The 26,807-nt window shown below is 38.2% G+C and overlaps 1 protein-coding gene across 1 annotated transcript in view; it reads left to right on the plus strand.

Annotated features, from left to right (window-relative positions):
- Window positions 1-26,807, plus strand: part of wasf1 (WASP family member 1) — a 52,086-nt gene that overhangs the window by 22,836 nt on the left and 2,443 nt on the right. The window contains 6 exon segments of the mRNA XM_055020029.1: window positions 8,942-9,095; window positions 13,154-13,271; window positions 18,867-18,950; window positions 23,699-23,755; window positions 24,444-24,607; window positions 25,578-25,757. Coding sequence (XP_054876004.1) covers window positions 8,942-9,095; window positions 13,154-13,271; window positions 18,867-18,950; window positions 23,699-23,755; window positions 24,444-24,607; window positions 25,578-25,757 — 757 coding nt within the window.

Raw genomic sequence — 26,807 nt, forward strand, 5'->3', positions numbered from 1 at the left:
ACAACTCATTCACTTATTCTTAAAAAAAAAAAAAAATCATCAGTTTTATTGAAATTAGCAGAATTTGAATATGTGAAACCCACATTAAAATGTTTCCTTCCTTTGGTTTTCCATAATATTTCCCCGGTCTGCCATGAGTTTTTAAGGCTCTTGGTGAAGGAACAAGTAGCTGTGAGATTTTTCAGCTGCCATAGTTGTAAAACCTTTGCTCCCCTTAGTAACATTGCTTTCGAGTTTCTGTTTGACTGGCTGCTCATTTACTTGATAAATGTGTTTTCCTTGTGTGAAGACGATCTTTGGGATCCTTGTTGTGAGCAATAAAAAGAAAATGCAATAATCTGTGTCTTCTGTCAAGTAAGCCAGGTTATCCTGAGAGAGGAGAGGCAGAACGACAAGATAGAGCATCGGGTAGAGTCAGCAGAGAATGTACAGCAAAAAACATGGGGAGAATCACAGCAGTGTAATACCACGCTTCAAGGCACTGTATCGATTTCCCATGGGCCTGCAGTGTGTTTAAGGCTTTGTACAATGCTACTTTAACTGCTTCCTTGTCACTGGCAAACAGTGAAATGCTCTGTGGCTATTGCCTATTTGAATGCATCCAGAGGCATCGGTAGCCCTTTTTCACAAGGCAATGAATTGTTTGAGATTTTGCACGTTTGCCTGTATCACTTTCCTTTCCCTTGTTTTGAGTCCCACAGGGATTCAGTTTAAACCAGAAAGTTGCATACTATGGCTGGAGGGGCCACAAAGCAATTTTTCTCACTGTCCTACGTTAAATCAAACTGAACATTTCCTGTTTTAGGTCATTTGTCATTAACAAAATAATTACTATTTTCTAAATGTCTCAATAAATGGAGGAAATTTATTATTTTCAGATGTCTAAACCCACTAAGGTTACAAACCATCACATTGTCCATGTTTTTGCACCAATGTGTTCTGGTGCAAAATATGCAAATCAACTTCCAAATAAAAGCAGAAGCTTATGTGAAGAGGCTGGCTGAAGTTGTCAAGGGAGTGTCACGAAATGCAAGTAAACTTTGGAGTTGAAAGAAAGTTTCTCTTAAAAAAATCTAACCAATATTCACTTGTTAATCTGGTGTATATAAATCTCAGATGTCAATTACAATTGTGATCTAGTTTTAGAAGTCTGGTTCACAGGGGGAATGTTGTACCAGTGTACAGATCTTTCTGAAGTGTTTGAATGTCAAGTACAGTATTTTAGATGCTCATATAAGTTTGAACCAAGTTGCAATAAGAGATTTGGATTTTTTTTGGCAACAATTTGTCTGTTTGCTTTTTATTACTTAAATATATCGAGCCACGGTGCTCCAGCGGATTTGTGCTGTTGCAAATCTATATTTTAAGCTTGGGTCTGCATCTGTGCCTGTGGTCCGTGCCTTTATCTGACTTCATAAATAATCCTGACTATTCCCCCTTCATTGCCTAAAGAGTTGGCTTTAGAGACTGTGGATAAGAATCAGCTCAGTTGCAGTTTAAGTGAGTGGTGGAAGAAGTGGGGGTAGAGGGGTGTCAAGAGGGAGGACAGTAAGAAAGATGGAAGGTTCAAGGGAAGGGTGCTTAATACAGGGCACTGCAGCAAAAGCAGTGGAGTGTAAAAGGATTGTACCGCAGACTTTTCTGCTGCTCAGACCTCAAACCTTCTTTATATTCTTTTATGGCCTGATAAAGTGTTTAAAATGGGGAGAAGAAAAAAAATCACACTTCATTTGTTGTTTATTTGAGTTTGTACAATCGTGTGACAATACAGCAGTCTGGCTCCAGTGGACTGAATTTCACACAAAGATGAACATCTGTGGGAGGGGTTCACCAGAGGGGTTGTTTCCAGTAACTGCCACCCCACATCTTCCATCTCAACCCTTTCTTTACCCTCACGCTGTCAGAGTGGATGCTCTTACTCTAAGACTCTCCTTGTAATTGTCTGTGTGGCTATGTGGTTGCCATGAGTGGAGGGGTGAAGGAGAAGGAGAATTGGTGCAAGCAAAATAGGGCCATAAATCAGGAACCTGGAGGGATGAAGATGGGAAGATGAGGGTCAGGTATAGGAAGGAGGAGGCTGAAAGAGACAATGGCTGTTTTATAGATGAACAGGCTGCAAGTCTTACAAAGTTCTTTGCAGCTGTAAAAGCTTAGATTATCACTTTAAAATTGATAAGTTACAAACCAACCCAATTTTATCTCTTGTGGCTGGAGTTGACTTTAATTTAAAGGTATTATGTAGAATAGCAGGAATCACTAATGTCCCTTCATTAGGTGTTTTTTTTTTTTTTTTTTGGAAAGCACGGGATTAATTCATTATCCTTACAACTCACCGTTTTTTTGTTTTGTTTTGCTCTGGCAGTACCATACGGCGACTACATGTAGTATTTATAATTAAGTTTCCAGGAGTTTTACCTTGCTCTTATATTATTATAGTAGCATCAGCATCACACAATTTAACACATTCATGTGGTGCACGTAGGGTGGAATTTGTTTTTAATTTTGTTTCTGTTCTTGATCTTAATAATGGAAGCAGTTTATCTGTCTCTCTTTAATGCTGTGCATCATAATCTTCGTACCAGGGTCTTCATCTAATCCAACTCTTTGATAGCTGATCTAAAAACACACACCAAACACATAGATTTATTGATTTTGGCCACCATCTTCATTGTTGTGATTGGTGGTGAATGTCTCGAGCAGAGACATTCCTGCACAAGCTGTCAAGCGTCTAGCTTTTCTAAAATCACCAGATATTCTTCACATAAAGTGGCGTAAAAGAAAATATTCAGCTCTCTATTTATATAATCCATAAAAAAGAAACTATGTTCGATATGTTTTCTAAACCACTTTATCGTATTAAATATATTGGAAGAAGAGGTTCAAGAATTGATTGTGTTCCATATTATTATGCACATGATATTTTCTCAAATGGTCAATGCAAATGATGGTCAGTATAATTTTCAAGTTATGAACTATTATAGTATAAATCAAATTTTACTGAACTAAGCTCCTTTATTCAAGAATAAAAAAATGCAAAATTCACTGCTCCAAATTATTATGCACAGCGGATTTTCTAAACATTTTATGAAGTATAAAGAACTGCAGTCATTCTTTGAATGTGCAGCATTAAGTGGTTACATGTATTAAAATCAAAATCTATTTCAATCAAAAACATCTTAACAGACCGACTTACATGTTAACATAGAATCCCTTCTTTGATATCACCTGCACAATTCTGGCACTAGCAGCTTCAAATAACTGTTTGCTGCTTTGTAAGGGCATTTTAACAGCTGCTTTCTTAATCTAATAAATTTGTCTAACAGAAACCTTCCTCATTATGCTTTTTTTCTGTACAAAGCCATCTTTGCTCGGAATCAGCCACAAATATCTTCACAGTACGATGATAACGCATCAGTTTTTGTTAAATATTTAATGTTTTCATATCTTGTCATAAGGCACTACACTATCTGATGATTTTCATCAGCAGAGATCCTTTCTCTTTCCCATATTGCTTGAAACCTGTGGCCTGCTTAATAATGTGGAACATCCTTCTTATGTAGATTTTCTTTAATTTAGCTCACCAGAAAAACTAATCAACCCAATTCTCTGAAGTTAATTATAGAGATTGAACACAATATTGTCTATAAATTTAATAGCACAACAAAAAATGTAATCTTTATGACACTTAAATCCAATTTGAATAATAATTTGGAACACGGTGCATGTGTAGTTACCCGTTGCGTAACACCAGCAGAAAATGTAGGAAAATATGTCTAAATCTCAGCAAACAGGCTGTGATTTTACTGTTTTTTGACAGGGAAACATTGAGATTGCAAAACAAATTTTATGTTAAAGCTTACTTATCACAATTTCCTTTTTCTTTTCAACATATTACTGCATGCCAACAATTTTCGGATAAGTAAAGAGAAGCAATTTGTCAGCAATTTATTTTGAGAAGTAGTTTGAATCGATTATTGTATGTGCAATATTTATACTTTAAGCTTTTTTGTGAATCATAAGAACAAACTTAAAAACATGTCTATCAGTACTTATAAGAACACTTAGCAATAACATTTCAAGATAGATTCTTTATTCTAAAAAAATTGTACTATTAAAAAGATTTCCGATGTAAATTTGATAATTTTTTTTTTTTTTTTTTTTGGAGGGGGATGATGCTAATCAAGAGATTAGAAACCAAAAAAATTACAGCATTTGATTTTGAAAGAACCTCATCTGGTTATGGATTTTCTCTTCAGGTGAAGCAAAGTAAAATTACAAAGCAAGGAGGAAACAGGGAGGATACCAGCATTTGTGGAAGCCAGTGCGGTGAAATATCCAGTGCTATTTTGAGGTGATTTGATTTAGACACCTATAAGGATGACAGTGTAACAATAAGCTGCTGTGGCAGGAAAAAATACAATGAACAAAGAGATGCCCTGCAGTATAAACAACACTGATGAAACTGTCAGCTTTTACTGAGGCTAAGACATCGATCTTTGTGACATATACCTGTAAGTACTGTTTGTAAGTTGACAGTAATGGCTTTTTCAAGATAAAACATAATTCTTTAACACCCTTTGGGTGTGTTAAAATCTGAGTGAGTAGCTCAAAATTAGGCATCTGTAAATGCATTCAAAGAAAACACAAAGATCTGACACACCCGGCTGAAATGGGTTCACTCTGCTGCTGAACACATTTTAACAAATGATTGAAGGTCACAGCATGGCCCACAATGTTTCATCCAGTCATCGAACCACAAGGGCTTTATCTACCCTAATAATTTATAACTGCCCAGTGTGACATGTGAAGAATGGATGCACAGTTTCTGTACTCTGCTGACCTTTCAAAGAGTATCACCCCTGACTTTGTCCTTTAGGATCCCACCCCCTCCTAGACTTCAATCCACAAACTACCTCACCACACCTATATCTGTTTTTTATTGTCCGCTCCAGCCTGCTCTCATATCTTTGATTGATCTCTGCTTTCCCTTCATCCTGCATGGATGCCATTTGTGTTGTGTCAGGCACTCTTCCCCCCTTACTTCAGCCAGCCAAACTAATGGCCTGTATCCACTACTTAATAGCACTGTTACATCACTGGACAGGCTGCAGGCCATTATGGAAGGCCATGAAGCCACACCAACCCCTTTGGGGCTCCAACGGGGTTGGTTTCTTTATCTACTGTCTTATTTTCTCTTTCAGTCCTTCAGGATATGTTCATTGCTGAACTTATCTGTTAAACGGTTTCTACTTCTGTTGCTGATGGTGCTTTTACAACATCTCAATCTTTTTTTATGTTCTTCGGGATATGCGGCTCTGTTCTCCTAATCTAATTCTGCATTCAGTCATTTCCGTTGAATTGACATACTTTTAAAAATGGTCTTTGGTTTCATTTTATCCCAGAAAATTGTATTTGGTGTCGTCTTAGTTTCCCCTTTGACAAAAAAGACGGCGCGCACAAAATCAGTTATTTGCTATAAGCCATGTAAAATTTCAGATAAGATTTATAATTCAGCAGTATAAACTTTGAGTCTCAGCTTACTAAAGTCATCAGGGGAGTTTTCTTTGTTTGAAACTTTAAGCAAGATTAAGAAAGGCGCTATTAACTTGTGGTTATGTCCTGACTTATGAAGGTCTGTAATTGATGATTAAATGCATCCCTATGGTTAGTTCGAATATGTTTAATAATATGAGAGACTTTATATTCCATTAACTTCGTAGAATAGAATATTATAGTTTAGTGTGGGAGGTCACAAGTTTGGTTTGGTTCGGTTTTTTTTAGAAAATAGCCATTGGGCTGCTGTTTTTGCAAATAATATGGAGCTTAAAAGCAGAAAATGAAGACTTTCATTTTGCAACTCTCATTATTTCTGCTCACCATGTGTTGAGTTTTTCATGCAAGTATCAGACCCTATGATATTCAGTGTATCTAGAATAAAACAACTACCTCTGCAACAAATGCAAAAACAAAGACAAGAGGCAAAGCTGAATTGAAGACTGAACCGATTCAAGGTTGCAGGAGGAAGTGTGCAATAGGCAAAAATATAGGGCAGCATTTGCATCAGAGTAAAACGGGAGAGAGCCGTGTCTGCATGGTAAAACTTGGCCTTCAGCTTTTCCTATCTGTTACGCTGTTTGTGCACTAGAACAGCTAGGAGATAGTAAGTATAAAGAAAGAGGACACCAGAGGAAAAACAAATCTGGAAAGTTTCTTTTATTGAAGCCAGGGGGTACATGTAGGTGACAAAAACTTCTTCACCTCACTGTAGCTGAAGGCTCTCAGCCAGATGGTATCTGTCTAAAAGTGGAAGATGCGTAGGCTAGAAATAAACTGTTTAGGACATCTTGTTGATAAGATGCATCCTGAGATCAGAGACAGCTGGAACACCTGGTTCTGCCTCAACCAGCGTGAACACTCATAGGGTTACTTCTGGATTTATGAAGACCTTTGTCCATGTTAAGCATACCCTACGTACTTAAGCTAATTTATTCAATTAATACACTCAGTCCCCTTTGCAGTATCCTTGTCTTGGGCTACTTATCAACATTTCTTCTTTCAATCTAAGCTAAAACAGGCAGCTTATAGCTGAGTTAAATCTTATGCTAAGTAAAAGATCTTTTCAACATATTCGTCTATGTCTGATGCCTCGATGTCAGTCAGTAAATATTTAAAACCATCTCATTGTGCATCAATCTCAGAACTGGGTGCTCACTTTTTTGCTGTCTCTTATTTCGGCCTACTTGTTGCACCACGTGACAGCCCAGGAAGTGTCTAAATCCATCTGAGCAGTGTGCACAGCACTTTCTTCTCTCAACACTAACCTGTCAGAAACCTTCTGCTCCTTATCCTGCCAGGAAATTCTGTATCTATGATATAGACCAAGCTCATAGAAAATAGTTTCACCAGAAGTGGCAGACAGAGCATAGGGAATCCTGGCATCAAATCCTCTCTGAGAATGTATTTTTGGACATTTGTGGGTAGAGAGTGAAAATTTATGACAAATATCTTGTACCATGTTGGTCTTTTATTCACCTTTTTTTTTGTTTGTAGTTTTCCCACCTTTTGAAACAGAAAGAAAATTAAATTTCTGTCTTCTGCTACCCCTTCATTGTGTTCCAGGTAGATCTATGTGTAGGCATGAGAAATCTCATTCTTTCTGGTTGTTTTCCATCCCTGGGTCTCTTTTTTTTCTGTTTAATGGCTTTTCAGTCCAATCCACCCTCTGGCTATGTTCAGCTTACAAGACTTATCCCAAGAGAAGTTCATATGTTGCTGTTTTTGTCATTAAAATTATGTATCTGTATACACTACTCTGGTATTTACTTGCACATTACTTTCCATTTCAATTTATGCAAATATTTCTGTCCTTCCAACTCATTCCTGATTGCTATCTGTATACTGTCTCCATAATCTTGTTTATCTTTTCTTTTTTTTTTTTTTTTTTAACTTTTGTCATGTTATGTTCCAAACTTCTGGTACTGTTAAATCTCTCATGTCCATGCTTCAGGTGGCTGATCACTTACTATGCTGAGTCTGCAGAAGTGATTTTCCAGATGAGCAAGCTGAACTGGCTTTAACTTTTTAAAATTTTGTCATATTATAGTAACAAATGTCAGTGTATTTTGTACAAGATATTTCATGCATAATTGAAAGTTGAAAGAAAATGATATATGGTCTTTTTTTTAACAACACACAAATTTTACAATTTTGCCATGCATTTATGTCCAGCCTCCATGTTTTTTGGGGGGTATGTCTTTGCTGCAGGAACACAGAATGTTTTTTTCTGATCATCACAAGATTAAAGACAGGGCATCTGTGAGTTGCAATCTTCAAGTCCAGTACAGATTCTCGAATGGATTTTCATCAGTTTTGGTCCGACATCTTGACATTGGCCTCTGTCTCTTTAAGAACCTTGTATCCTTTCCAACACTCCTCCCTCAGCATGTCATCACATCGGTGCTTCTCGGACCGGCTGTCTGATGATGCCGGTTTCCATTCACACACGCTGTTGGCGCCGCTGCCATGCACTGGCACCGCTATGCCCTCTGACCACCATCAGCAAGGCAAGGAAGGTGAAGTGTCTTGCCCAAAGACACAACGATGGAAACATGCAGAGCGGGAGTCAAACTGGCAACCCACCGATTGCAGATTGAACTCCTACCACTGTCGCCACCGTCGTCTCATAGCACATATAATCATGATAAAATACGTACAATAAAAAAAGTTATAGGTGAAATTGTTAGCTTTTGTGTGGTGAAATCATGTTTATTTTGGTCTTTAAATTGATGTTGTCACTCCTCAATGCTAGCCTGCTAATAACAGGGAACTAACGGAATGATTCTAGGCCTGCCACACTCCTTCTGTCCTCCCCTGGGCTGCACTGTCTATTTGTCTCTCCCTCATGTATAATTCACATATGGTTGCAACATTCTGGCTTTTCTCTCAAGACTTTTGCTTTCCACATCAAGAGTTGCCTTTAGTGGAGTCCCCTTCCCTACCCCCACCTCCCTGCTCTTCAGGGCATTTTTTCCTACTTGTTCTTTCAAGAGGTTCAGCTGAGCGTCATTGATTTTTTGTTTTTCTTTTTTCTGTCTTTACATGTCTTTTTCTTCCTTCATATGAAGGAAAGGGAAAGTAATTAGCTTATCTTAGTCATCAAATTTGGGTTTCCTCAAGGGGAACTGAAATGAACCTCGAAAATGCGGCAGTAACCCAAAGGAGGAAGGAGGACGAGTTGTTTATGACGCATGTTTGTGCTCTAATGTCAATACAACTGATGAGAATGCTGATGGAACAGAACCAATTGATAATCACAAGCTCATCAGTGACGTTCCTGACAAGCTTATATGTACCAAAGACTTGAGAGCAAGGTTCATTTAATAAGTGAAACCCATAATTTCCCCATTACCAAGCGCCCTCCATTTGTCCTGTCTCTCTGCAGTGTCTCTTCAAGACATCACTATGAGGAAGGCCTTCAGGAGTTCCACCATTCAGGACCAGCAGCTGTTTGACCGCACGTCTCTGCCCGTCCCTCTGCAGGAGAGCCTCCACACCTGTGAGGAGCCACCACCTCTCAACATCCTCACACCTTACAGGTCTGAATAATGTTGTTATGCACAAAACCACATTTCACCTCATCAGCGTCGCCAGCATGAAGCTAATTAAATTGACTTTAACTGTTGTTTTTTATGCACACTCTGCAAATGGTGTAAATGACTAATGAGTGTTAACGGTCACAGTGTTAACACGTAGAACTCAAATGACCTTGAATAGTAAACAGTGCTCTCTGTTTTTTTTTTTTTTTTTTTGTTTTGAGTTCCTTCACTCTTCAAAACATTTCTTTATCTCACAGCGTGAACTTTTCGAACCACAGAGAGCTGCAACCTTGAATGGTTAAGAAGTTAGTACAGTTGCTCAGATCGCATTTTTTTGAAGCGCTTCCCGTCACAAGGCCTGAACATTATTGCAAAATAGTTTCCAGATTTATAAATATTTAGACTACCTCGTGTTTATCCCATTTGTGTTTATGTCTTTGACTTTAAATCTGGTGAACTTCCCTGAATACAAAACTTTCTGAATCCATGAAGTTAAGCACTGTGTTAAACACTGTGGGTCTTTTAAGATAGCCAGATGTTGCTTAAAAATGTTGCTTTAAAAGTTAACGTCTGTTTTTTACTTCTTGTACTGATAAGGTCCTAGTTGACTGAGATGGAGATGGCTTCATAAATGTCGCTGCTTTCTAGCAATACTGATCAATTGAGATGGTTATATCATGGCATCTATTTACTGGAATATTGTAAATAGATGCAGATTGCTATAAGAAGTGTGATTTGTGTAATTAAATTGTCTCAGAATAAACCAGAGGCTGTAATTCTGTTAAGGCATTTTTGTTCTTGTGGAAGGAGTCTTATTCAACGTTTTTAAGCCATCTCCTTGGGTTAGTTCTTTTTTGTTGCTAATATACTGTGTGATCAGACTACGTTATCTTGGCTATATTTCAAAAATTTAGCCTGAGAAACGAAAACAAATTGTGCCTTTGTGACAGGCTGCAAGTGCTCAAAAAGCCAAATTAAATAATGTCCTGTATTTTATGTTTCCATACAACACTGGCTAATATTTAGAGGGGTTTTTATGCTTAGAGGTCAATGGCTTAGCAAACCAAAAATATGTGGTTTATGTGGGGATGGAGGGTGCCAAAAGTCCAAAAGAAATATTTTTTTTGAAACTTTTAGAAAAGGCAAAAAACAAAACACACACAAAAAAAAAACAATATCACTACAAAAGATGTACTAAATCTTGGTTTTTGGAAACAAAATATGGAGAAATCAGGGATGATTTTAAATTTTTTGCACATTCCAGCATGTGACCTAGTTTTCCGCTATGATGTTCATGGTTGATGCTCAGTGGAATTAATTTTCTCAAATTTTCTCCAAGTTTAAAAAAAAACACGAAGTAAAAAGAAACTCCATTCAAGGACAGAATCTCTGTAATTATAAAGATCACAATTTGCTATGTTCTACTTTTTGGTTTTCTCTGAGTCCGTCTGAATTTTAGTTCCCAGCTCCTCCTCCTGAGCTGATTGGTTCATCAGTGCTGAATGGATGATTGGGCATATCAGGGGTGATGATTTTATGCGTTTGATTAATGATTCAAAGTCCAACTTGAATTTTTGTCATCTTCCTAGTTCTATTGCTGTTCATTAATTCATCCCATCTCATCCTCGTCACCCACTGTCTTCTTTTCTTTCTATTTTCTACTTTTTTACACCTTGAATCTCTGTTGGAGGTCTCCCCAGGGTCCCATTCTTTAGATGGACCCAGAACCTAGTTTCTATATGTATGATCCTTTTTATTCCTCCTTCTTATGCATGACCATGTAAACACACAATCCAAACTAAATAAATCATTACGCTTTGATGTTTTTAGTGAGTCAAATTGTACCTGCTGCAACACAAACCCTCACTAAACTGGTCTCCCCTCTGTTCTCTCTCATCACTTTGTTAAATTCAATTTTGTTTCCTTTGTTGTGCTATGTATCATTAAACTTTCCACTCCTGCCGTTTGAAGTGGAGTCTTTTCATCTTCTATGTGTTCACTCTTATTGGTGTCATTGCCATATAATTGCCTCCCAAGACGAGGCCAAGGCTGGATATAGGGAAATACTCGCAGATTAAAGTTTCAACGGCCAAGAAGCATTAAGATCTTTCCTTTTTTGGATCTCAAAAACAGGCAGCAGTGTGCCCTCCAGGCTTGTCCAGAAAATAATTTTAATATAGTGAAAGATGAAAATACACCAGAGAATTAAACCTATCTTCCAAAGTGTTAAAAAATGACACCGAAGATTATTGATCAAATCATTAAATCATGATAATGTTTTTCTGGTTTTCAAGTTAAATTGTTCTTAGCCAAGTTATTTGAGACTGACCATGTTTCTTCTTGAAGGAATTTATTATTCTTTCTCAATCCATTAACGCATCAATTTTCATCTATTCAAGATCCGGATTGCAAAAGTAATGGGTAACCCAGACATTCCTCTTCCCAGTTATAATTCTTTCCAGCTCATTCTGGAGGATGTTGAGGTATTTCCAGGCTGGAAGTGAAACATTTTTGCCACTGATTTTAGGCTTTACTCTGGAGTCTCATCCCAGTGAGACATGGCTGGAAATCCTGCAAAGGAGATCTTCACCAAATACCTGAACCACGCCAGCTAACTTCTTTTGATGTGAAAAAATAGCAGATTTTCTTTGGGAACCCTGAGCTAAAATCTCCATTCTTTTCCTATGGAAAATCAGAGCAGCACCAGCTTGACTGCAGACAATACCAGAGACAAAATTTGTGCAAGGTCACTGCACAATTATATGCTCGATGGTCAGGTAGCATAAGGCTTTCTAATAAGCCTAGAATTCAAATTGTACATAGAAAACTAAACTAGAGTACTTGATAATAAAGTTGTGTTTATACACTTATCATGGTTTACTCTCTTGAGGAAATAAAAACATAAGTTAGACTGTAAGCACAGTGCACTGCACAACTAATGTGCATGTGGCCCTGCTCTGCTCTGCTTCTATCAGTCACACACCCCTGTGGATTTGCACTTTAATCACTCTTCAGTTACAAGCAACAAAATTGAGATGTCAAACAAAAGCTAAAAATGGAATAAGTTAAGCTTCTTACTTAAACGGTGGTATAAAAACCAAAACAGTAAAAGTTTGGGCCTCTAATTAGAGTTAATTAGTTGTGTTGGATCAGAAAATGGGTTAAATTTTTCAAAAGAAATTGCCCAACTTGGACAAGTTGGATTTTTTTAAGCGTGAGCTAAACTCTACGCAACACCTCTTCAAGGCAGTGTTTCCAGATTCAGAAACAACTAAATCATTTACATGTGGAAAAGGTAAAACCGGAACATTTTAAAGAGAGGGAGTGAGTGCCATGCATGGAAAAAAAGATGGAGGCTTTGGAAGCTGAGCTGCAGGAACTGAATGACAAAGATGTTTATTGTGGTGTCCAGCACAATGATGCCTGAAATAACAAAATTTAACAGTATTAGGAAAAGATAGAGTGACAAATGCATTGAGTTGAAACATGTTGAGGCAGAATTGGAAGGAAAAATTTGGCAAACTAAGTTACAAGCCTTGCTCTTTTGTTGGAACAACATGAAAATGTGTAATAGTTTCTGTATTTGTCTGTGGAATTAAATTCAATACAAACTTGTGGACTTTTTTGAACCTGCTTTAGAGGAAATCAACCTCAATGGTAAAACAGTCTCTCTGATTATAAAGGTCTTTTGATGCAAGTTAATTATGATTACTTTTTTTTCAGTGGAAACAGTGATTGACAGAAAAAGATAGTCGGTGGGAATCATTCACATTTAAAACAACAATTCTGCTATTTCAATTCGTTTAGAATAACAGGGTGTATATCGACATTCCTGTCTTCATTAACACTTACCTCAGATAAACAAGAAGATCATTGAAGTGATGCTTACAGCAGACTTTTTTAGTCTGCTGTAAGCAGACAAAATTTCGCAGATTAACCCGACGTAATCCGTCGGGTTAAAAACTTAAAAGGTTTTGAAAATTTCACATATAGGCAACAAGCCCATGTCATAGCTCCACAGAAAAAGATGTGACGACTTTGCTTTTGTGTATCTGCAGGGATGATGGTAAGGAGGGTCTGAAGTTCTACACGGATCCGTCATACTTCTTTGACCTGTGGAGGGAAAAGATGCTGCAGGACACTGAGGACAAGAGAAAAGAGAGGAGGAAGCAGAAGGTAAGTTTCCACTTTGACCATTTTTTTTTTCCATATTGCCGCAGTAGATTAAATAGTCTTTGTGGAGTAGTGAAGTTTTTAATTAGAATGACTTTCAGTGATTGAAGAGGCTTCTTGTATTTTCTAGCCCTGCATGAATTTATCGACAGGGAGACTCACTAATAGATTTGCAGCTCTGATTCATACCGCATTGCCTTTTCCTTTAAATATTCACCACTCATAGATAAATCAAAGGTTCCCTTCGTCAGCCCCGTTAGTTATTACTTGTGTGATCATTAGATCTAATTAATGGGAGCATCTGCTTCTTGCATGCCCCCGCACTGTGCGTCATCTTTCTGCCTTCTGCTGACATGCATGAAGAAGGGTTTCCAATCTGACTAGACTTTTTTTCCTCTGACAAAATCAGATTAAATGAAGGGTTGCTGAAGTATTTGAAGAAGCTTTGGTCTCTTACCGGTTGCAGGAGCTCAAAACCCAGGGGTTTCCCACCCTCTGCACCAGGAGCGCTAATCAACTCCAGCTTGCGGTTCCCTGCGTGGGAAGTGGCTTCCCATTTTGCCCCTTGCAGTCAATCAGAGCTTATTACAGTCATGGTCAGCAAGAAGCAAAGCAAATGTTTTTGTTTTTTTTCCACTGAGGGTTTATATGAGCACACAGGATATAAATTGGACGGTTATGAGGTTTTTTAATGAATGTGGGAAATGCAACGAGAGGACGGAGAAGTTTCTCCAGGTCTGAGGGTAAATGCAATGATTTACCTTCCTGTTGATCCATTTAATGTATCTTAGTCTGCCCTTATGTTTATTTTCTTCAGTGCCTGAAAAGCAAAATTGGAGGTAATTTCCAACAGTAGGTGAACCCCATTTGCTTTAGAGGACTGGGTTGATGTCACTGCTGGAGTCAAAGCTCATTTCTCTGACTTGATCCTAATTAAAGCCCCGGGTGGGCTCAACATATAAAGCCATGTTCATTTCCCCTCCTCGCCGCAGTGGGAGGTGGTAGTCAGAAAGACCCCATGGAAAGACCTGCAAGACATTCACTGGGTCAAAATGGACCAATTGGGAATTATGTGCGCATAGCTGGTGGTTTGTGTAGCCATCATGGTGGGTAAATGGTCAGAGTGAGGGTCAGTGCAAATGCGTAGTAGAGAGTCTTTCACAGAAAGCATTCAAAATTACTCAGTAAAAGAGAGATGTGAGAAATACAAAATCGCATTGTTTGAATCTAAGGGTGTTGACCTTACACTCTACTGCTTTTATCTTAGCACGCCTTTCAGCCACTGCAATTAGTTTTCTTGTGACTGTTTTGTACTCCATTTGATTATCTTAGGAGACTCCAGACACATTTTTTAGTAGCATCTCTTGAGTTGTTACTTTAGACCGCACATAAACAGCATCGCAGGGGCATGACTGCACGCATGAGTGCCTAAAAAGATCTAATAGACTATGATGTACCATGCAGCTGCAGTGTCAGGGACCTGAAATGCCTCAACACCTGTCAGTCACTGTGATTGCATCCGAAACTGGCTGCCAGCACATTTAATGGCACACCATGTTCCAGCTCTCTTATTCTTTATTTATTTCACCAATTCCTCTTCTCAAAATTTAAAATGATGAGCCAAGAAATTGTACTCTTGTGACAACAGCTGCGTGACTGTAAATTCCCACCTTTCAAAATAACATTGAATGCTTCAGACAACAAAAATGGGTTGCATTGTAATTAGCTTATGACACAAACAGCACCAGGGTTCATAACATTGATATAGTTTTCATTAGAGTTTACAGATGAAAAAAATAGATATATGAAGAAATACTGATATCAACTATCTGAATAATGAAGTAAATATACATGCATGGTTTCACAGTTAAGAAGATTAGCATCTCACTGTTTTGTTCAAAAATGAGGGGGGGAAAGGAGCAAGAGATTGATAGACATATTGGTTCATCAGCTACAGTGGTGCAGGCACCATACTGTGTACTGTGGTGTAGCGAGAGCTGAAACCAAAAGGCGAAGCTCTCAATTTACAAATAGATCTATGTTCCTGCTCTCTTCTATGGTCATGACTGAAAGAAGGAGACTGAGGATGCAAGTAGCTGAAATGAGCTTTTTCCACAGGGTGTCCCGGTTCTTCTTAGAGGTAGGGTGAGAAGCTCGGTTGTCTGGGAGGGACTCAGAGTAGAACTGCTTTTCCTCCCTACTGAGAGGAGCCACATGAGGTGGCTCAGGCACCTGGTTAGGATGCTTCCCGGTCGCCTCTCTGATGAAGTGTTTTAGGTGCACCCCACTGGGAGGAGACCCAGAAGAAGAACCAAGACACGCTGCAGGGACTATGTGTCTCGGTTGACCTGCGACAGCCTTGGGATTCCCCCAGAGGAGCTGGCCCGAGTGTCTGAGGAGAGGAAAGTTTGGGTCTCTGCTTAGGCAGCTGCCCCATGAAATCAATCCCAGATTAAGCAGAAGATGATGGATGGAAGTACAGTTAATTTATGAGATTGGAATATACAGTTGTGGTTAGTGGCAATAATGTTTTGGACACTTAAATCTGGTTTGATTTGAAATATTTTGACAGATTTATTACTAAAATAACACAAGTTTTCTCATTAAATGCTGTGATTTGACATTAAAACTTCCTAATGAGGGTGTGCTGCAGTTGTAATTGTGAGTTACATAAAATTGAAAATAAAACAGGTGTCACATCAAAAATGTAATTAGCTAGCCTTATTGCTAGTAAATAACTTAGTCAATGTAAATATTTGTGCGAATGTTGATTAAGTCATTGAAGACAACAGCATGAAAACTGCTGAATAATTAAAAAATGATTGCAATCATTAAATTACTTTTCCTACTAAGCAGACAGCGAGACTTCCATGTCATTTTTTTTCTTAGCACTCCTTCTCCTTTGCAACCAGCTAATTTCCAACCAAGTCACTTTACTGATAGTTAGTCTGAAACCGGATTTACGTTACCCACAGACACAAAGCGTTAAGAGCCAGTAATAAATGAGAAACAGCACAGGACAGAGCGAGGAGCTGAGACGGCTGCTGTGTCCTAATCTCATTAGGTTCTGTGTTAGCCTCATCCTCAGTGGATTAGCAGCAGACGAACTGCTGAGTGAGTCAGAGAAAAGAAAGATGCTCAGAGTCAAGTGCTCAGGATGGACTGAGAGAAGAATGGCTGGTGAGAGCAGGAGGACAAAGATCATATTCAATCTCCTTGACTTCAGCGTTGAGGTGCAAGTTTTTTGTTATGTCCGTCTGACATTTGAATCGCTGCTGAGCTTCCCCTGCTGTTCCTTTCTGATTTCCAATGTAATATAGACATCTCTGGGAACCTAATGGAATATACTAAAATTGTTTTCGTTCCCTGAATTGACTTTCACAAGAGACAGACGTTTTCTGCAATTGGGCCATCATTAACTAAAAAAAGCATTTGCCAGCTATCATTAAAAGTGGCTGCCAACTGTTTTCTACTAATGAGCTTTCTTTCTGCATAATTATGGAAGAATCAAATTTTTTACTTAAGGTAAAATTACGATTTTAGTGCGTAGTTACATCCAGTTGGATTGCAGTTTAACTGGATGCATATTAAAATACATTTTAATTTTGTCTTCTATACATCTGCTCACATCAGCATCTTGTTGAATCTTTGAAGAAATTGGTTTCTGCTCTAACCTGCATTTAACAGCCTTAACATAAAAATAATAATCTTGTAGGAAGCAATTATTTGAGCTGGTATAGCTTGCCTCTTTGTTTAGTCAGAGCACACATAACCAGGTGTTTAGTTTAGACTTTGCGGTAATTAATAATCCCCGATTTCCTATTTTGAAATTAAAACAACTAGAACCGTAACAAAAGTAAAGTGAAAATAAAACCATCTAAGAATAAGCTACTGCAGTCATACCAATTAGTAGTAAGGCGTTTCACACAACTTCTGTCATGAAATTCTACTTGATAAAATATCTGGTAAGGCTATTGTTAAAAAAAAATGACAATAAGGAAATTAAATGTGCTAGTTTAGTTTTGCTGATGCTTTTTCTCTCCCATGCAATTATAAATTAATCTCAAAATAATGTTGGACTATTAATCATTAGTCGTCGGGAAGTCTTTTCCTTTTATTAATGGGTAAGCTTGGTGCAGTCATGGTGATGAAAATTATTATCCTCCTGCTGTAGAACATGGATGGGAATCATTCATATCAGCTGAACAATAAAATTCTGGTAATTAAAATTATGTCTCAAATGGTTTGTGATATATTCAGACATCTGAACAGAGCAAGAAAGGCTGTTTATTTAATCAAATACATGCACTACAATGTAGTTCTGAAAATATTCTCAACTGTTAAAGAAGTTTAGGATACAATATTTTATTATGAGCACTGAAATGTGCAGACATTGATTTTGTCTGCTGTGTGATGATCTTTTATAGAGTAGACATCAATCTCAAACCCATATGCTGCCCAATAGATAATTTCATATACTCCATATAGCATAATTCACAACAACAGCCTTTAAGGGGGTAAACAAACTACAGTTTTTGAACACACATATGAAACAAGTGATATTGCTTTATGCATTGGAGAGGAACAATAAATCAAGTCAGTACTTCTGTGTTTCCCTGTGAAAATTTGCAGTTAATTCATACTGTACTTTGCTAACTTTGAAGCACAAAGAGAACAATGTCTGAACTGATGGATAATCCATTCGATGTCACCGTAGAAAAATCTCATGCACACACTTATATGGAGCTTATTCTGTAGAACAGCAGTGTAGCACCACACTTAAGGCTAATAAAAAAATTTAGTTGGTCCAACACAGTTTTCTGCTTTCACCCCAATGACGGTCTACAGCTACCCCTCCAAGCTGAATGTGGTGTGAGTGTTTGGCAGCGTAAAACAACAGGCATGTTAAGATTATTGTGGTACAAAAATATGTCTTTTGCATTGCTTGTGCATGTGTGTGATTTTATACTTCTATTATGTTCAAAATAAACAAATAAAATAAGATGCTGCACAGAAGCAGTAGGATTGATGGACACCTTCAAAGTTGCCCATTCTAAGTTTCCACCACTAAGACTCTAACACCAAACATTGTTGAGCTTGTTGCAAAGAGGAAGTACTTGAGAAAAAGTGAATTTGTTGAACTGTAAAAATTTCTAATTATTTGCTGAGATGCATAAATATTCAGTGGTGTAATTTGTCACCGCTGACAGATGGACGTAAATCAATATATAACAAATTTTGGAAAATTGTTTCACCTAGATACATTAATTGGCTTGAGATGCTCAAACGATTGTCAGTTGTCTTTTTAATTTCTTCCTCTCTTCACCCTAAAATCATGTAAAAGAAAAAATTAAACCTTACACATTTTGAGCTCTCGATACTTTAACCAGTTCAGTTTCCATGTGTTTTTTTGTTGTTTGTTTTTAGTGTTACTGTTAGTGATGTCTCACACCACAAGGCGACTATGTGACAGTTATGAGGTATCAGTGGTTTGAAAAATAGCCTTAATTACTGCTTTCAGAGCGCTCTTCGCCTATTTTCTTTCCTTCCAATCTTTTTTTCTTTTTTTTACCCTTTTCTGTATCTAACTCTGTGCAGCTGGAAATGCCTTATCTTGTGTGCCCCAAGAGTCTTATAAGAGTACTCTCTGAAACCCCTCCTCCTTTCCTTACTCCCCCAGAGGTAAGACTGTCTGCCTTCTCCTCACTCTGTCAGAGCATCTGCTTCTTGTGCAGCAGCCTGCAGCCTTTACAGCCTTTACTCTCCAACCACTAACTGCCACTAATTTCCACTCCCCTACCACAACTACCCACTACCCCCTCTGCCTCCACCTTCTGGTTTGCTCCCAGCAAGCAAGCTGCCCACTTTCAGTCTGACACTAACAGTCTTTCAGCACACCTGCATCCCAGTCCTACCTTTGGGATCGCCAATATCTGGCAGTTCCAGACATTGATTGCTGTCTGTGATTAATCTTCCATGATGTTATCAACATTGTGAAGGCACAGTATGCAGAGAGCTGTGGCCTAAACACAGCATACCCCATTATTTTATTTTTAAAAATGACTATTTCACATTTCAGTCTCAAAGTAAAGAAAAGTAAATATTGGTAAAAATCCGAAATGTACCTTTATTTGTTATCGATCTTGGACACTTAATGGTCAGAACATGCAATGGTGTATTTGGGATACGGTCAGTAGATAAACTCATTAGAAACAACGAGTGAATTCTAGCAGATTTTTATTTTGTCAAACTAACTTTCCGCCCCGTTTTGCTATCAACGTCTTCCTGCCTTTTGGTTTTCAGAAAAACTAACATGAAATAGTGATTTCTTCTTCTGATCACATTTCCATACCGCTCCTTCCATATTTACATTAAATCTTGAAATGTTTTTTTGTTTGTCCGTTCTTTTTTTGCACTTCCCGTGTCTTGTGCCCCACTTTATGGTGACAAGGTTAACTCGAGTCCTATAGTCTTATTTTTTGTCACAGTCCCAGCTGCACAGGTTTAGGTGAATAACTACATGGAAATCTTAACTAAATCATCACTTGAAGAAAAATACGCACAGTTTTCTTATAGTCATTTTACAAGAAACTATGAAGTCATGAATTACTCTTAAATGGTTTTAATGTATAATTAATGTACCAATAATTGTTCAGCCCTCACTATAAATTACGTTCTATGGGAAGATATACACTCTATTTACAGTTTGATAGAACTGTAAATATCAAAAATAGAACAACCTAGAATGCTTATCCCAAATATTATTATACATAGTTTTTCAAAACTAAAATGCAAATCAACATCTTCTTGACAAGTATCTTTAGTAATTAGCTAAATGATTTATAGCAAGACAGCAGTGTCTGGCAGAAGAACTTCACAAAAATTCAGATGCAGAACTCGGAGGTAGATCCTCCGTACTGCTGTGTTTGTCAGTGCAGCAACCAGTTTCTGTCCAATCACACAACATATGTCCAACAGCGTGCAGAAAAAAAAGCTCTGTGCAGAAGAAGTGTTGAGATTCAGCTACAATAACTACATCGGAACTGTTTTTGGTCTGTAGTTGTTTTTCATGCAAAATAATGTTGCTGTCAAAAGTCCAAGTACACAAGATGTTCAATTTCAAGATCCCCTAATGGGTGTACCTGAAACCAAACCTGATTTCTAAATATTCTCTTTCATAAAGAATTTTTTAGAATCAGATAACTTTTAGACTGCTGTAGTCACCAAGGATTTTAAACTGAATGTACATATGAATTTGAAGTGCTCAAAACAGTTTTACATTTTGATAATAAACAAAATTTTTAGTGGGGATTGAAATATTTCAGGTGTACATTATCTGTATATTTATTTCCCATTCCCGCACTTAATAAATGTTCTAAAAAAAAACAAGTAGTCACTGTGACACTCTACAACTACAAAAACAAGAAGTTGTTAATATATTTCCACAGTTCTGTATGTGTGGAGGATGCTGTGGATCAACCTGGAGCTTTCTAATAAAAGTTCTACCAATGGTTGTAGATCTTTTAATTGAAATATAACTCAGTTGAAACCCAGCAGATCAGCAGCAGCTGTCCGGGTTTATGTTGTGTTATTGTCAGCATCGAGGTGGTCCAGTGCCTGCATTCCTCCCCAGGCCTGCTTTAGGGGGGTGAGATAGCAGCAGTTCTGCTGAGTCTGTCACTATTGTATACATGAGCACAAAGCCGTCCGCACGCCTGTAGTGTGGGTGCGTATGTGTGCAGAGATTCTCAAACACACAGAAATGCATAAATCGAATTGCTGTGTCTCACAAGTATAGCTCTCTCTGTTATTACCCGTCCATTCTTGTGAAAGATGACAGTTCATCTGAGCCACAAAGCTCCGTGAAATTGGCTACATTTAAAACTAATGTGACAAACGTTCACACGTATGTGGATACACTCACACGAAACGTATTTTTTTCTGTTGTTTTCGCTCCTCTTTGTTGTGTCTCCAAATTTTGTCACTCTTAATGCAGCTATAAAACTTGCACTATAAAACTCCACACATAACTTACAAAAGCTCGTCTTACACTTGAAGTGTTACTGTCCATCTGTCTGAAATTTTATATCTGATTGCAAAGGGTGAACACTGGAATAACCGTCTGTTTTTGACATACAGTTTTCTGTAGAACATAAAGCACATGACAAGATGGTGCATGTCTGAGCTGTGGGTTTGTATGTGTGTTTTGAACACAGAGACTTTCCTTCAGGAACCACCCCATCAGTTGATAATGTGCAATGATAAATGAGAACCTAATCAATATGCATTAGGAGTGATCCCTGCACTCCCTCGTAGCACGCTAGCCACTGCAGTGGACGGACAAAGTCAACATTATTTAGCTTTAGCAGAGAACTGCTTGTCTTCAGCCCATGCCGTTGAATCATCCGCCTGTCAGATATCGTGCTTCATTGGAAAATCTACACAGTTATTAATTAGGCACGGCAGGCCAAAGATCGAGTAGAATTTAAACGCAATAATAAATTGCGGACAATAAAACCACATTAAGCTACTTCATGTATAGTGCCTCACACATGTTAACTTTTTCATATTTTGTCACTTCACAGACTCAAACTTCAGTGGACAGTGATTGCACTTTTTGGTGATAAACCTACACAAAGCAGTGAATAATTATGGAATGAAAAAAAAATAAAGTTACATCCCTTTTTTTAACACTACCTGAGAAGTATGGGGTACATTTATGTGTTGAGCATCTTGTGTTAATCCTTTATGGCCCATTTTTTTCTTTGCAAGATAACTCATAACTCATATTTGCTCCACAGAGTCTCAGACTGAATTGTGTTCAGATGAATTTGCTTTAATCCTAACCCTTGTATTAAGGTTCTTGCTGTATTTTAGTGTTCTTGTGCTGCTGAAAGTTATCCTGGTTACTGCCTTCCTTCACAAATGCGCTCAATTCAAATCTCACGTCTTAGCTCTGTCTGAGCTTTCTCCTATTGACTTGGATTCTTCTGATACAATTTCAACCGGGGCTAATCAGTAAACGGAAGGAAAAGTCATGAAGGATGACATCGATTTTTCTGCGATTTTTGAATTGCAGTCTGCCTGTTGTTTTATAAATGCCAGTGGAGGAAATGAACAAAGCCATTCTGTCCACTTTGGCCATGCTTCCAAATATTGAATTAACAACCCCTTCATTCAGCTCAGCACTTCCCTCTTTGCAGCAGAGGACAGATGTTTACAGGGCAGGCAATTTTTGTTAAGCTTCACAGTGTTGAACTTGCTCACCACATTTGTCACAGTCAAACATTAGCAATTGGGTAAAATTTTAAACTTCAACAGAAGCAATAGTTTTTCAGTAGCCGAGAGTCCTGACCCTCTGTACAAAGCAAATAGCATAAAACTGCTAGCTGATTTTTACCAGGTCAGCTAAAAGATCAACTTCTGTTGGTTCTCTTCTCGGATAAAGGCTTTTTAACTTCACTCATTTTCCGATCTCAGTCCTTGCAGAAGATTTGATTTGACTTGGAAGAAATTTAATATTGTTTGTGAAAATATCCCCATAAAAGTGAACTGATGCTCACAAGACTTGCAGAAAATGTCAGTTTCCTTTGTTACAATGAGTACAGTCAAACCTACAATAATGTTATTCAAGCAAACATCATCTTACCACAAACCATATAGATCTACATTTGTAAGACATTATGACATTTAACTGTTTGTTATAATGGCTATGATTTGTTTTATGTTTTAAGTGGTAAGAGATGGGCTGTTTCTAATTTACATTTCCACAATATCATGAAATATTTGAATGAAAGAAGAAATTTTAGGTCTTGTGATATATTTTTTTTGTCAGCAGGAATGCATTTCATCAGACTGCCTAGCAAGAGACAGCTTGGTACTTTAATGTGTTGCTCAGTTTAAAATGCTGCATTCTGTTGTCCTTAATTTTGTATCAATCTGCCATTTTATTATAAGTTGGTCAGCATGTTTATGCATTTTTGGTTGTGCACGTCTTCAGCCTGTGCTGTCTTTTACTGCTCTGAATTGTTCTGGCTCTCACACAAATGCCCACTCTTCCAGTTCTGTTCGCTAGTTCCAGTGCACTCTTCCACTTTCTGTCTTGGCCTTCTTTCTGAGGGGTGAAGCTCAGCCCTGTTCCCCCCGCGTTTGTTTGGACGTGTGTGAGAGACTGGTTGTTTGCGTCTCTACTACCCATCTGCATTGTCACAACACCTCCCCCCCAGGATGCATGTGCTGCCATTTTCTGTTCAACAGCACTTTTCTTTTTCTACCGTTTCGTTTTTGTTTCTCTTGTACCTACCACACACGAATATTGTCCATGTCCCTGTTGACTGTGAGGCAGTGCTATGCTCGTCGCTGTACCATTTTTTTTTTTTATTTGAGCCCCCTCCCCTTACCCCTGGTGCTTTTGTTTTTTGTTCTTGTAGTTGCAGGACCCCCGCATGTATGATCAGGTCTATAGGTACTTAGACCTTCCAGGGCAGGTATGTGAAAGAAAAAATAACTGATTCTTTTTGAAATGTGTGTGATTTCTGCTTTAGCAACTTGCTGCTTCATTTCCCTACAACTCTGTGCTTAAGCTCTTCATACATTAATTAGTATTGGGGACAGAGTGCTGATTATTCAGACAGATATTTCATTATTATTCAGTTTTTTTATTGACTGAGTATTTTGATTGAGTTGATCGATGAGCACTCCCAGTTTTCGATTTTTTTCCCTTTCTTTCTTTACTGACTTCTTTAAAAAAAAACTGATTTCTATTATTGCATATCTAAATAAACAAACTTTCTGATTAACACAACTGCAATGGTAGTTTTAAGCAGGACAAAAGTCACATACTTTTGAGCTTTAAGTTAAATTTGAAAGGCTTCCCAGCATTTAGAATAATAATAACTGTGATTCTCTTTCTGTTTATAAGCCAGCCTCTAAATCTCACTGCTGCTTGTTGTTTGTGTGTAAAAAGCTTTAACGGTTTGATTTTTATTTTTTCCTTATTTGACATATTAGCTGTGATCAATTCTACCAAATAGCTAAGTTTTGTTTTTTCTTCCTCTCATCTTCTTTCACTCATCCTCATCTGCTGTGGCTCTGTCCTCCATTTAAATCACCCCCTTCTCATTCATCATGTTCCCTCATTAATTTCCCTCCCCTCCATCGCCCGCTCCTTCACAGCTGAAGGCAATCGACCGTCCGCCTGAGCCAGAGAAGGTGCCACGGCAGCCTCACGATCGGAAGAAGGAGTGGCAGAAGCTGGCGCAGGGGCCGGAGCTCGCCCAGGACGCACCTGAGGACAAGCACAGGGAGGCCAACGGATCCACTGGTTACCACGACAGCAGGTGAGTGCAGGATGCATTGTTTCCAGCTGGAAGTTGTCTGAGTGAACTTCCCCTTCTCAATTCAAAGAGACTGGAAAACGTACCGTCTAGCGATGTTTCCTCTGATAGAAACGGTGAGTGAAGAGTTCCTGCAAAATCTGGAATAGTGTGAATAGTTTTACAGCCGAATAAGTATCCATCCGTCTATTCACTCTAAGATGAATTGGCAGATGGATACTTTATTCTTTAAAATAGGCATTAATGGATTCAATACACCTGGATATTTGAGTCTGAAAACATTTAATGCAAATGTGAACCTTGAAAACATGTAAGAAATACTTCTAATTTTCATCCGTTTTATACAAAAACTTGGAAACCCATACATACCTCATTTTTTTCACATGTCACCTTCCAACCACAATCTTCAAGGTATTCTATTGGAATATAATATGACACATACAGAGTAGAGCGTGGTGATGAAATGGACTGAAATGGAAACATGGCTTTCACACACACTGAAAAATTTTGTCATTCTTCTTCAGTCTTATTGGATAGAGAGCATCTGTGAGCCACTGCTTCCATGTCTTACATCAAATTCTCAGTTGAATTTAGACCTGGACTTTGACACTACAAACTCTAAAAATCTGGTCATTAACTGGAGAGTGATTGTTAATTTTTGAAAGCAAGTGAGATGGGATGCTATAGAAATGTCCTCAAAACAGCACCACCCTGTGAAGTTTGGTGGTGGCTGCATCATGCTCTAACAATGTGAGAAAAAGGTGAGAGACATTTGCAATCATGATGCGACAAAAACGGAAAAAAGATAGAAGTGTATAATATATATATATTTTAGAGAACCGGCATTTCTTTTGTCTCTATTCACAAAAACTTATGTGAGAAATACTTACACAATGGTGGGTGGGACATAAAAAAGGTTCCAATAAAATAAAAGTGGTGTTGATGATCATAATGAGTGCTTTTTTTTTTTCAGAACTGCCCTGTACATGGAACATCTGGACGGGCACTTCTCGCTCGCAGCGCTGCCCTACACCCAGATGAACGAGCTGCTGAACCGCACCGGGGACAGAATGTATTCCCGACCCCACGACCCTCCTCCCCCGCCTCCTCCTGGACACCCACTGGGTGAAATCAAGCCCCCTTCTGTGATCAGGTCGGCTCTGACGTTTTTGCAGAAGTTTGTTTTTAACATCTGCACTATTACAAATACAACATATATCGGTTTGTTCACCATTTTATATTCTGGTTTGTCAAATTAAAGATTTATTTTCATGCCACGGAAATCCTGGTTAACAGGGATAGAGAGTGGATTCAGCTGGTCAAAGATGAAGGCCATGATCAATAGTTTAAGGTCATAGAGCATATTAACTGCTGGTTTTCTGCTTCTACTGCTCTTTTATGGATCAAACGGATTGATTAAACACAACCAACATTTTTCTTTCGCAGTTGTCCATAAGCATTCCCCTGCTTTGTCTCACTTCACACCGGTCCTGCATAAAAGCTTATTTCCCTCTCAGCATTTGCTTGACGTTTTGCCGTGTTGTCTTCTTCATGAATTGTCTTTGATGTGCTCTGTGTCTCACTTTCACCTCCTTCAGTTTTCATTCGAGTGTGTTTGTAGAAAATATGCTCTATGCTATTTTCTGCCTCTTACTGTTTTTTTTTTTCTGCAGTGCAATTTTCTCTGCAGGAGGAAACATTATTGTGAGCTTTTCCATCTTTGCAGTGTTGTGGTTCACAGCTATATTTACCCTCACAGCTTCAGCGTCGGTGAATGGCCAGCATGATTAGCATTCTGCCTTTAATGTCGGTAAATGCTGATGGAAGTCTGATAACAGTGGGGAGTTTAGAAAGGATGCTCAGTCCACATTGCTCATGCATTATTGCTCATTTTTAATTAAGAAGAGCTGTGATTTAGTTGAATGAAACAAACAAAGATGTTGACATTTGCTTCCTCCCAGAGGAAGGATTTTAGTTTTCCCACAGCATATAATCAGTTGATTGAGCTGGATTTTCAAAATTACACTGATGATGTAATCAGCTGCAGTCTGGTTACAAAGCCCGAGGGTCCAAGTATTCGTCCAGCTTGAGCTCCTTCACATTTTATTATTGTATAGCCACACATTTCAGTGAAGTTTTATTGGGATTTCACATGATAAACAAACATAAAATAGTGTATAATTGTCAACTGGAAGCAAAAAGA

Source organism: Poeciliopsis prolifica, unplaced genomic scaffold (genome assembly GCF_027474105.1).
Source record: "Poeciliopsis prolifica strain line A6 unplaced genomic scaffold, Auburn_PproV2 SCAFFOLD065, whole genome shotgun sequence".
NCBI lineage: Eukaryota > Metazoa > Chordata > Actinopteri > Cyprinodontiformes > Poeciliidae > Poeciliopsis > Poeciliopsis prolifica.